At 54.8% G+C, this 12784-nt stretch overlaps 1 protein-coding gene across 1 annotated transcript in view; it reads right to left on the bottom strand.

Moving 5' to 3' along the window:
• The window catches only part of GLI2 (GLI family zinc finger 2), a 185492-nt gene that overhangs the window by 60745 nt on the left and 111963 nt on the right, over positions 1–12784 (bottom strand). The window contains 1 exon segment of the mRNA XM_040619040.1: positions 1800–1905. Coding sequence (XP_040474974.1) covers positions 1800–1905 — 106 coding nt within the window.

Here is a 12784-nt window from a genome sequence, read left to right as displayed (position 1 = left end):
TGGCCTGTCCTCTTCGAGAGGGTCAAGGTCATGAAAGACAAGAGAAACTAAGCCACTATCCCGGATTAAAGGAGGTTTGACCATGAAATGCAAAAGCCGCATCCTGTACAGGAAAAAAGACATGAGTGGGGCCACTGAGGAAATGTGGATAAGGTTTACAAGTCAGTTAATGACCCTGTATCAGTCTTTGCTCATGTGGGACGTGAACCCTGGGGGAGCCCAGAGGACGGGATCATGGAAATCTTTGTACTGTTTTTGCAACTGTGTTCCCAGGTGTGAAATTATTTCACAGTGAAAGATGCTTTTTTAACAAAGGAAAGTCCCCGATTTGCTCTGCCTTGGGGAGCGGCAATGGGTGCCCAGAAACGGGAGGTGCCCGAGGGCTGGGACCTTCTCATTCACTGGCCTCGTCATCAGGCACAGCGCTCGCTTTGAACATGGGGAGTGCTCAGCAGGAATTTACTGACTCCATTCAGGCAGGAGGTGGGAGAGGCAGGAAGGAGGGTTTGTCTTCAGCGGGTGGGATGGGTGGAGCGTGCCCTCGCTCAGTGAGCACTGATCACGGACCTATATGCGCCAGCCACTGGCAAGGCAGCAATGAGCGGGACGCTCAGAGCCTGCTGGGGGGCAGGTGGGAAAACAGATCATTCCAGGGAAGGGGTCCCACTCAGTGTGCGGGATCCTGGTGCCCCCAGTGGAACATTCCAGGGAGGGGGGCGGCAGGAGCAGAGGCACGGGGACCTGTGGCAGGGCTGTGGGTGCTAGAACCCTGAACAGCAGCTTGGCATGGACAGACGAGAGTGGGTCCAGAGGGCCCTGGGACCAGTTGACCCTTTGCAGCAGGTTCCCTCCAAGGCAGGTGTGGGAAGCGGCAGAGATGTGGGCATAGGGCAAAGGCTTCAGCCTCTCCTCTGGAAGCAGAATGGATGGGGTAGCGCGGGCCCCAGTCTTTGAGTCATAAAGACCAAGAAAAGTGACATTAGCCACAGGCTTCAAGGCCTTAGGTGAGAATGAGGGACAGGATTAGGCTTAGTGAGACGATACTGGGACACATCCCTTCTACCTGGGGGCCTCAAAGCAGGGAGTGGGAGGAGGCCCCAAAGTGTAACAGGGAGCCTGTCCTTATCGGTAGGGTGTCTCTGTAGCACAGTGTCTAAACTGGGACACGTTAAAAGGGAGCCATGAGTTATTATACTGCGACAACGTATAACTAAGGTCACCATACTTATTATTATTTTTTTAATTGTATTTATTTATTTGAGATAGAGCAAGTGAGAGAGAGAGAGCACGAGTGGGGGGGAGGGGCAGAGGGAGAGGGAGAAGCAGGCTCTCCGCTGAACAGGGAGCCCGAAGTGGGGCTCGATCCCAGGACCCTGTGATCATGACCTGAGCCAAAGGTAGACGCTTAACCAACTGAGCCACCCAGATGCCCCTGTGGTCCCCGTACTTAGAGAGGGCCTTTGGCTTGGAGGGAATTCCCACTGCACGGATGCATACAGAGCCCCACGGTGCCACCGTTACACCGGGACAGCCCGCAGCCTTGGCAGTGGGGATGTGCGAGCTGAGCAGGGCTTCCTTCTCAGGTAACCAGAGGGAGCTGGGTGTTCACGTCCCACCTACACATTCACCCAGGGTCCTGGGTCAGGGCACTCCTGGTGGCAAAGATGACTGTCGGCTCAGGACCGTGCAGATCGGGAATTCCAGAAAGACAGACAGAGGCTGGAGAGGTGGCTGAGGCTGCCGTCTCCCCCGCAGCAGGTGACCACATGCCGGGCCAGTGGGTGGAGGGCAGAACTTACCCGTGCACGCCGTGGACAGAGTGGGGCTCATAATGGTACCTTCCCTCCTGGTGTCTCATGTCAAGCGGTAAGGGCGCATGGAGCGGTGGCAAAAGGTGCTGCGGCACTGTGGAGTGGGAGAGAGAAACAGGCCTTCAAAAACTTTTCCCCTCCCTCAAAAAGCCATTTTCAAAGGGCTTTAAAGCTCAATGAATTTCAGAGCAAGAGTAGCCAGGACAGGGGGCTCCGCGGTGCCCTGGCTATCACACACCCACGGAGGGGGATGAATAAATAATCAAAGTCAGCCCGAGAATCCTACATCTTTCACATAAAAGATCCCCAACCGCGCTCTTGACAAAGACAAGCAGCTAAGCGCTCTTTGAACTTGGGCAGATTACAGGCTCAGCCGCAAATCAGGGCTGACAGAGCCGACAGGCTGCTGCCCATCTCGGCCTGGGCTGCGTGTGGCTGGAGCAGCCCCGGGTTACAGCATCCGGATGCTGCAGTCACCCTGGCTGGAAATATTTACCTAGAACCATCTGTGAAGCTGGGGCCTGCTCCCGGCTGCGGCCAGCCTCAGGAAGGCCCAAGCCCGCCGAGCCGCCTGCCCCGTTCTGCTGGCGGCACACAACGGACACCTACGTGGGCCTGTTAATTCTCCAGCTCTTCGTATTAATGACTGACCCCCAAGGGAGCTGGTGGGTGCCTCCAAGACGCAGACGCCAGCACGTGAGCCTCGCTTCCAGAGTCGTGTCAGCCTCCCGTCTGCACTTGGCCTGCCCTCAACAAATCATCACGATAATTGTAGGATGCTCTTTGCTTATTTAAAAAAAAAAAAAAAAATTCCTGGGTCCCCTGGAGGCAAACGTAATTATAGGCTTTAGGAAAACAAGCCTCTTTAAAAAGTAGTTAGACTGGGAAAAGGGCTAAGAAGCGGAGATTTCTCAGTCAACTCTTACTCAGGCTGAAGGCCACGGGCCAGCGGGCGTGCGTGCGTAGTCTGAACGCAGAACCCTTGCAAGAGATGGGGGGGGGTGTTTCTCGAGCGCACAGGTCAGCAGACTGCCCAGCCTACTGGAAGGAATGTAGACACCTAATTCTGCTAACCGTTTCCGTGCAAACAGGTCCCAGCACTGTCCTATAAGCACTATGAATTCTTTTTTTTATTGTGGTCAAATACATATAACAAAATTTACCATTTGAACAATTTTTAAGAGTACGGCTCGGTGGCATTTATACATTCAAATTGGTGGGCAACCACCATTCATTTCCAGACCTTTTCCATCTTCCCCAGCTGAGACTCTGTTCTCATTAAACACTAACTCCCCATTCCTCCTCTGCCCCGGCCCCCCCAGCGACCACCATTCGCCTTTCTGTTGCCATGAATCTGACTATTCTACGTAACTCAAATGGGTGGAATCGTACGGTATTTGTCCTTTTCTGTTTAGTGCATGTCACTTAGCATAATGTCTTCAAGGTTCATCTGGTATACTATGTGTCAGAAGTTCCTTTTTAAGGCTGAATGGCATTCCACTGTATGGACAGACGTCTGGTGATCCATCTACTTGTGGCACCTGGGTGACTCAGTCAGTTGAGCGTCCGACTCTTGATTTCAGCTCAGGTGTGATATCAGGGTTGTGAGATCGAGCCCCTCATCCGGCTCCGTGCTGGGTGTGGAGTCTGCTTAACAGTCTCTCTCTCCCTCTGCCCTCCCCACCCCATCTCATGCATACTCCCTCTCATAAAAAGAAATAATTTTAATTTTCTAGTAATCTCTATACCCAATGTGGAGCTCAGACTCACAACCCCAAGATCAAGAAGTTGCACGTTCCACGGACTGAGCAGGCCAGGGTCCCCATGAATCCTTAAAAGAATCCTTAAATTTCCTTCTAAAGTCTTAATTTTTATATACTCAAATTTATCTTCATAGTTCCCCAAAACTGGCACCTTCCATGGGTACTGAGAACAAAAAAAGCGAATCTTCTTACCCTGATTAAGTCAATTTGCCAAACACAGACTCCACAGATCTTGGGCTCCAAGGGGACACATGGCCGTCACACACGACAGCAGCCATGCTGTCCCATTCCTCTGGTCGGGCCCTCACTTGCAGAGCTGGCGATGGCTGGAATGACCACCCCATGCCCTTAGGCCCGCCCATGTCCCCTGAGTGGTGAGGCTGGGTGTGACTCTGGTGGCAGTGACAGGATGGCCCAGGCAGCCCTGGGAGTCAGAGACCCCGAGAGCAGAGCTGCTGCTCGCCAGCCGCACGCGTTGAGCAAACTGCTCGCCAGCCGCACGCGTTGAGCAAACTGCTCTCCTTCTCTGAGTCACTACTGTGGTTACTCTGCAGATAAGAAGTTCCTGCAGGGGCCGTGCTTAGCCCAGGGTCTGTGGCTCTGAGGAACACTCCATAAATGTTACTACTGCCGGAGACAATTATCACTAATGCTTGGAGCCCCACAATCCCTATTCCCCTGTGAATACACCATTTTACTCGCTGTGCCGTGTGGGACACGGTGCTCACGGCTCCCTGCAAACCCGGGGAGGGTAGAGGGTCAGTGCTGGCCTGCTTGCGGATTGGAAGTCGAGCTGACCTTCCCTGAACCCCAGGGGGAATCAGCAGAGAAGCCATGTCCAGCTCCCCAGATGGTTAGGAAAGGGCCTTTGGGTTTTTCTTTTTAATGTGACCAGGCAGAGCAGATTATAATATTGTTAATAAAATAAAAATAGTTTGCTTTTGTGTGTTTCTGAATGTTTTCCTGCATACCCAAAGGCTCCTTGAGGTAGACAAGGTAGGTGTTACTGTGCCCAGTTCACAGATGAGGAAAGGGAGGCTATGAGTGATTTCAGCCCAAAGTCACAAAGCTGAAAAAGAACAGAACCTGGAGGAGAATCCACGGCCCAGGACAGCTAGGTGGTCATGGGCTTTTCCCTCTGCCCAGCCAAAATGAATCCTCCGAGGCAGTCTGTGGGTGCAAGGGTGATCCCGAGGGTCCTTCTGGTCCCACCTTGGGTATGTATTATATTTAACAAATGCTCATGCAGCCCTGGGCCCTGCTCTCAGCGCTTTGCAGATATCAGTTCCTGGCTCTTCACGGCACCCCAGGGGGCATTCACCCCAGAATTCCTGGTCCTCCCACGGGCCATCCCCCAGCACGCAGATGTGCTCCTTTCTTCCCCCGTCTTGCCACCTGTAGAAGCGGAAGCCAGTCCCCTAATGCCCGCAGTGCCCAGACCTTCTCCTCGACCTCACCAGCTCTGAGGGCTCTTCCCAGGGTTAATGCGACTTCAGCCGGGTCTCAGCAGCTATCAAATCTGCGGGAATGAAGTGCTCACAGTCACTGACCAGGCGAGCATGAAACGAAGGTGATACCAGGGCTGAAGCGAGCTGCTGTGTATGTGTGTGTGCATACGTGCATGTGCGGTGTGCGTGTGTATGTGTGTACGTGTGTATGTGTGTGTTAGAGAGGGAGAGAGAGAGAGAGAGATGGCGAAGTTGAAGCCTGGGGCTTCTGGGAAGAGGCATAAGACACAGAGCCACCCCTGGAGTCCTCCTGCAGTTGAGGTTGCACCCCCCTTTCTGCCGGATCCCTGGGGTGCAGGCTGTGGAGATCACCAGCGGAAGTGGCTTTCTCGTAACTTGGAGCTGCAGGCCAGGCCATGGGACATTGGAGAAATTGTGTCTCCTCTCTGGGCGTTATGTTACCATCTGTACAATGGGAATTAGATGGGCTTTAAGTTCCTTCCTACCAGGACAGTCCTGCTATTTGTGAATGGTCACCTGTTCCCCGGAGAAAAAGCCATGCTTGTCCCAGCCAGTGACACGCTGAGGTCTCAGGAGGTATCCCTGAGCAGGACACAGGAGCCTGGGGTACAGGCACTTCTGCATCACTGTGGCCCTATCCGTACAACTCACTACTAGGGACCAGTGTCCCTTCCGGATGCACTCAGCCCACCAGCCCCCGGTTGTCCCCTGAGCCCCCTGCCAGCTGTCTCTGAGGCCAACTGTGCACCCCAGGCCATCCAAGGGGTGAAGGTTGATCAGGCCCATCTGAGGTCTCAGGACCCTTTCAGAAAGGTATTTCTTGGGTATTTCACCCAAGAAATACAAAGACACCCATTAAAAGCAAGAGCTGCCTTCAAGTGACATATTGAATGAGATCCTTCCACACATTGTTTTCATTGCGGGCTCTTTTTTTAAGTTAAAAAAAAAATGCAAACTAAATCATGTCCTTCCGGCAGGGGTGGGGTAGGGGGAACACACACACACACACACACACACACACACACCCCATGTCATTTCAAAGAAATGGCTCTCTTTTTAAGTTTCTGGGGAAGAAACTCTAAGCTGGGAATTTTCTATGGATCACCCCTGCCCCTCTGAAGAAAATGCACATTTGTTTTTGATCCTACACAGAAAGACGACCAGTCTGGGGAGCTGAGGACGGTGGGGCCTTGACGTTAATTTTTAACCCCGAATCTTTCTGTGCTAAGGTTTAAAAGCCAGATGGTCCTTGGCTGGTGGTCCCAGGGGTGAGGGTTTGCTGGCCTCGGCAGTGTCCCTGGTCTAACGTGAGGGGGCACAGAGGACCCTCCCCCGGAAGTCCAGGTCTAGTTAACGTCCCATTAATAGTCATTCCTGTAGATTTCTGCCCGAGAGGATGGGGCGGGGTCAGCCGAGGGTTCAGACACAGAATCGGGAAAACTGGGTCATCGAAACATGACCGGGCAGCTGTGTCAGCAGCCGGAGGAATTCTCCTCGGATGAAGTCATGTGTTGCTACAACACGGAGGCGCTGCCCTGAGGACTGAGCTCCGAGAGGGCCGGAGAGGCTGGCCCAGAGCCGGAGGGGCTGGTGAGGTGAAAGTAGCCATCTTCCAGAACAGACTGGACGTGTTAGGAACACCCGGCCCTCTGGGCTGTCCACTCCCTAGAGATTAGCATGGTCTTCATTTACTGTGGTCATTTCCATTAAGACCACAAGAGGCAATTAGCTCGGAGCACATGGGCTGGTATGCTCTGGCCTGGGACCAGGGAAACAAAGGGTTTCTGCGCCAAGGGCTGCACTGCCCTGGCACTGACTGAGGGGAGATGCCGGCAGGTGTCTCTGGAGGGAGGCCTGGTCCTAGCACAATAGAGGTCCGAGTTCCGGCGAGGCAGAAACACATGTCAGTGCGGTCTCTGGGGCCCTGGGAGGGAGGCCAGGGGCCAGGGCAGGGTGTGGATCCCCATATCCTTGGCAGCTGGCCCGTGCCCTACGGTTGCTGTGCTCACCAGTGCTGTGGCTGCATCAGAGACGCTCTGATGGGCTCCAGGCTGCCCCCAAGAAGCTGAAATGGAGCATTCCAATTTGGCATGCCTCTAGGGGGCCAGGAAAGGGCTCCTTGGGATTCCCCGTTAAAGACTAATGGATCATGTTCCTTTCCCTTACAATTCCTTGCATTGTAAGTCACATCCACTGCAGTGGTTTTATTGGTTTTCTAAAAAGCAAATGGACCTTGCGAAAGTCACGGAAACAAATTCACACTAAAGTGCAGATGACTTACCAGGTTGCTTTCCCCTTAACGGAAGGACCCAGGCAGCCAGAGACATCTGTATCTTTGGAGAAGGAAGGTACTCACGTGGAGGAAAGAGAAATGGGCACACGAGCGGGCTTGAGGTCAAACACGGTGTACTTTATAGTTAGATTGAAATCCAGATTGTTCCTGGGGTGCACATCAGTCAAATGACGGTCTTAAGGGAGATGACATGTCCCATGGTCTATGGAGCTTGGGATGGGGTAAGAAGCACGTGAGCCATAAGTCCTGACAGATTTGGGTGTGAACCCAGGTTTCATCATCGCTAACAAGTGACAAGCTCTCTCAGCCTCAGTGTCTTCATCTGCACAATGGGAATGGCACCAACCCTGGCCGTTATACTGCATGTTTATAGTGTGTGGCACAGAGCATAAAAATCAGCAAGTGGCACTTCCCTCCCTCACCGCCGTGGGTCTCGGAGGAAATGCGAACAAGGGCCCCGCTCCTTGGTGTAAGGGACGCCGAGACGTATCAGGCCGGCACTCAGACGCGGCATCCACGGCTCGGTGTGCATCCCATAGGACTTGGTGTTCCCCGACTCACTGTGCGATAGAGTGGGGACAGGCAGAGAGGATGTGTCACAGGCTCGGGAACATTGCCAAAAAGGTCTTCCACAAACGGATCCCTGCTGACTGCACCCCCATTCCCACACAGTGCATCTGCTCGAGCCTCAGACTGGCTACTCCCGACTCCACTGTTTCCCACCATTCTGTCCCTAGCGTCTGTGCTGGTGCTGGGGAGGGGGCCTGCAGGTGGCCTGATGAGTTCAGGGAACAGCACTGGGAAATCTGTTGTCAAGGTGGGTTTTAAAAAAAGGTACCCCCTCCTCATGTGCCTTTAGCCCCATCACCCTGCCCAGCAGCGGTAAGTCAGCCCCCGGGAAGCCCAAGGCGGAAGCCGGTGGGATCACGTCCCAGGCAGGTGACACCTCCCATGCGCGGGAGGGCGGCGGTTCCGAGCATGGGACCCCTTGTGTGATCCCATTTCCTTAACCAAACCTACCTCTCCCCTCTAGGAAGCCAGGGGGCGTTGATGGCCTGGGCAAGTGCGCCTTTGGGGGAGGCCTCTCCCACCCCAATAGAGAGAGGATGCTACTCTTGGTTCCACCCTGAAGACCTAACTTGGTCGGCTGAACTGCTTAACCCTTCGGGGAACAGAAAAGCCAAGATGCTCTACAAAATGGAAACGGTTAATCGTGCAGGGAAGGGGCGGCGATTGGCACCTTATTTTCTGTGCGGCTGGCCCCGGATGATTGGCCGGCCCTGCAGCTGATGCTGGATGCTAGCCGGTTACCCGCGTGGCTACAGTCTACATTTCAGCCACTGAAGCTGGGCTTGTCACAAATCCCACAGGGCAGGACTCCACGTTCTCTCCTATTCCTGGGGAGATCCTGGGCCCACTTCCCGGGGATTCTGGAGCTCAAGGCTTCCTGGAAGATACCAGAAATGATGGCACCAGCTCCGAAGAAGAGATGGCACGATCCTTCCCTTAGCTGCACGGGTCTGGCCTCAGGACACCATGCAGCCCACACACATGGCCCCCCTCGGAGGTGGCCTTGACCTGCACAGGCTTTGGGCCCCAGCAGGTGCAGCTGTTCAGCCTTCTCCAGAATCCACAGGGAAGCTGCCCACCAGCCAGGGCAGAGCTCTCAATCCCTGGCCTACACAGCCCCAAGGATGGAGGGCACTCTCTCGGCCCACCAGCCCACCTGAGGCTTCCCCCACAAAGTCAATGCGGGAGGGCCCAGCCGCACAGTCCCCGCCTGTCCTGTCGGGCTTGCAGCAGGGCACTCTGGAGAGGCCATCCGCAAAGCTGGAGGCCGACCCCCTGTGATCCAGCAGGCTCCAGAATGCCAGAATGGCCTTGGAGTCGGGGAAGGGAGATGTCTGTGGCACCCAGAGCAGCCAGGCAGTCTTCCTGGGAGAGGCGGTTTGGGAGCTGGGCCCTAGAGGCCAAGACTGGGGGGGCTGGAAGGAAGGGGAGGATGATGGATTCTTCAGGTTCGGAGGCAGTGTGGACAGAGCTCAGAGGCCTCAGTCCTACCAGGGCCCCGAGCTGTGAGAATGTGACTCCTAGCCAAGCCATGGGACCGCTCCTGCAGACACAGGATTAGGAAAGCCTCTTTCGAGGGTCCCCCCGGAGACTAAATGACGTGTAACACATAACAAGAGGCCCACCATGGAACACCTACCAGGTGCCAACAACAGCGCTGCTCGGAACCAAGAGTCCCAGATGGGGTGTTCGAATATCGTCGCTGCGCTCCCTCCCCAGAGCTCCGGCTCCCGGGAGGGCCTGAGAACCTCCATTTATAACAAGCGCGCAGGGGGTGTTCACACAGCTTATCAGGGACCACCCTTGAGAAACCCCTGGCCTACCTGAACTTTTTATACTTCCAGAGTTCCCACTTGCACTGGGAAATAAGAAGATATGATTTCTCATATCCATGCCTGCTCAGCATTGTACTAGCTGGTGAATGTCCGCATCTGGAGAAGCTCAACGTGACGGACGTCTGAGACAGCCTTGGGTGTGACGGTCAAATCCTGGTGACCACCGTGCCAGCCCCTTTGCCAGCGGCAGCAGCAAAGGCCTTGACCATCATGAGGAATGTAGCGGACGTGCCCGCCAGGGCTGGGAGAGGCCACGGGAGACGGTTTGGGTGCATTCCTCCCTTCACTTGGGGTGGCCTCAGTTCACTTGGAAGCTTGGACAGGATAAAGGCCAGCCCCTCAGACGTGGGGACTCCGATGGCCAAGTCCTCTCCCAGAGGGACTGAAGGAGCGGCCAAAGCATCAGAGCTAGCGGACAGGAAAGTATAGAAGAGTCCAGGAAAGCCTCATTCCCAGCAGCCAGGCAAATCTACTTCCGGGATTTATGCAAATGGCACCATTATTCCCAATAATAAGCCCCTGGGACAGGCTGCCTCCAGAGGCCCCAACTGATGCCCAGGCCCCACCCCACAGGAAGCACTTAATAAGAATAATAATATCCTGAATGGCACTCCACAGCATGCAATTAAAAAGCGGTTCTGTCTCACTTGGGGGGAGCGGGGTGGGGGGAGTTAAAATGAGACAGGAAATTCCAACACCACTAGCTGGCTGGTGTCCGGCAGGCTGAGGCCTCGCTGCTGCTCACAGTCAGACCTGCCCCCACACGGAGCTCGCCGGGATCAGGGCCCAGGCCGGACCCACCAGGGCACCCGCCCACCCTGGAGCCGCGGGCCGGCCTGTCCAAGAAGGTGTTGCTTGACAAAATGTGACAAAATCCCTGCTGAAAGAGGGGAAGCCCTGGGCCGGGGCCAGAGGCCCAGAGGCCGCTCTCCGGGGCGGGGTGCACACTCCAAGGGCTAGCAGGGTGCCTGACCAAATGCCACGTGGCCCTCACAGCACAGGAGCCCCGGCAGTCCTGGGGTCTGCCCTCCTCTGCTGCAGACTGAATGTTTATGCCATCCCCCCAAATTCATAGGTTGAAATCCTAATACCCAGTGTGATGGTCTGGAGGTGGGGCCTGCGGGAGGTGATTAGGTCAGGAGGGTGGAGGCCTCTTGAATGGGATCAGTGGCCTCATAAAAGGGACCTTGGGTCCCTCAGGCCTCTGCCATGTGAGGACACAGTGAGAAGACAGGCGTCTACAAACCAGGAAGGGGGACGTCGCCAGACACGGAATGTGCTGGTGCCGTGATCTCAGGCTTCCCAGAGAACTAAAAGTCTGTGGTCGAAGCCCTCCCGTGCGTGGTTGTTCTTATGAGAACCACTTGCCCTGACCGAGACTCCCCGGATGGTGGCGGTAAGATGGGAGAACAGGCCACACGAGCCTGAGGCTGCAGCCTACCCGGACGCCAAGCCTGGTCCCACCGCTGATTCACTTAACCTTCCTGCGTCTCGGTTCCCTCATCTTTACAAAGAGGGTAGTGACAGGACCCCCGTCCGAGGGCGGCTGGGAGGCAGGAAGGAAATATCCCTCGTCCAGAGCCTGTGCCAGTGCCCGTGTGGCCATCTCCCAGGACCTCCCGCCCTTTCAGTAAGGGGAGACCTCAGGGGATGGGACGGATTGCCCACCTGTTAGGGTACACGAGTGGGGTCCCACACTAGAGAATCTTAGAACCAAAAGAGACCTCAGAGAAGATCAAGCCTGATTAAGTATGAAAACTGTCCTGGCCACGGGATCTGGTCCAAAGAAAGTAGTAGGCCACACCCTAAAATCTAGACTAGATTTGAGGCCCAGGAGACCGTGGCTTCAAAAGTCTTCCCTGAAGACCTGTAAGGAACCCTGCCGAAAGCATGGATCCAGCCTGGGGACTTGGGGAGTCCTGTGGGACTGTCCTCGGGGAGCTGGTGCCTGTGTCCTGGGCCGGGTGTCAGCACTCCAGTGTGGACCCAGCACTGGTCCGATTTAGCTGCATGGATATCCCCCCGGGTCTCGTCAGCCTTCACAGACTCCCCTGCCAACCTGTACCAGCAACTGTCCTGTCACTGTCTAAAAGGACCATTTGCCATGGGGGGTGCCATTTAGACTTTCAGGAGAGTGTCTGTACCTCTCTTGCTCCACATGGGTTCCCAGGTGTCACCTGCCACCTGCTTCCTTCACCAGCATCTGGTCCCTTTCCTGCAGAGCTCCTGCAAAAAAAGGTTTCCCCAGCCGGGTGCTTCTCGTCCTCCGAAGAGCACCACGAGAGTCCATGGTCACTCTGCTGTGGTTCTCAAGGGACCTTGGCACTCAGTCTCCACCGGGCACTGGTGACACTTTCCCGGGCTGGCTAAGACCCCCCTTTCTGAGCACTCTGAGCCGGAGCTCGCCAAAGCGAGTCCATGAGATTCAAAACCATGCGGCGGGATCTGCAGCGAGCAGAGCGGGCAAGCACCTCCGAGCACGCGCGCTCTGCTTACTTCCTTCTCTGCATTCGACAGCCGGTTGCCAAGGCTTCGCCGAAGCAGGTCTCTGAAGGACCACTTCTTGGGAGCCCCTCGTCGGTACGGTCCCAATGATTATATGTTACTCAAGGGGATTCTTTTCTTTAAGACAATCGCTACCACTGGTTTCTTCTCTACGTGGCCGCCCTTCAAATGCAGCTCTGGCCAGCAGACAGAAGGCGCGGGGCACATAGGGTTTTTCACATTCGTTAGTCGCCGCATGAAAAAAACACACCTAATGAGATACAGGTCATATTTTTAATCATCCAATTTCACTGACCCAGGATATCAAAAATATTACCGTGTCAACATATAGCCAATATAAGACGATTGACAGGATGTTTGATATTCTTTTCTTTGTACTGATTCTTCAAAATTTGTCGTGTAGCTTACACTTGCCGCACATCCCAATTGGAGCCAGCCACGCCTGAAGTGCCCAGCAGCCACGTGTGGCTAGTGGCTGCCTTATCACGTTAAATTTGACTGTTTATATCGAATTCTAGTCTAGATTAATAAAAGTCTT

This window comes from Ursus maritimus, unplaced genomic scaffold, assembly GCF_017311325.1.
Source record: "Ursus maritimus isolate PB19 unplaced genomic scaffold, ASM1731132v1 scaffold_1, whole genome shotgun sequence".
NCBI lineage: Eukaryota > Metazoa > Chordata > Mammalia > Carnivora > Ursidae > Ursus > Ursus maritimus.
Note: the sequence above shows the minus strand (reverse complement) of the source record. Positions and strands in the feature narration are given on the sequence as shown.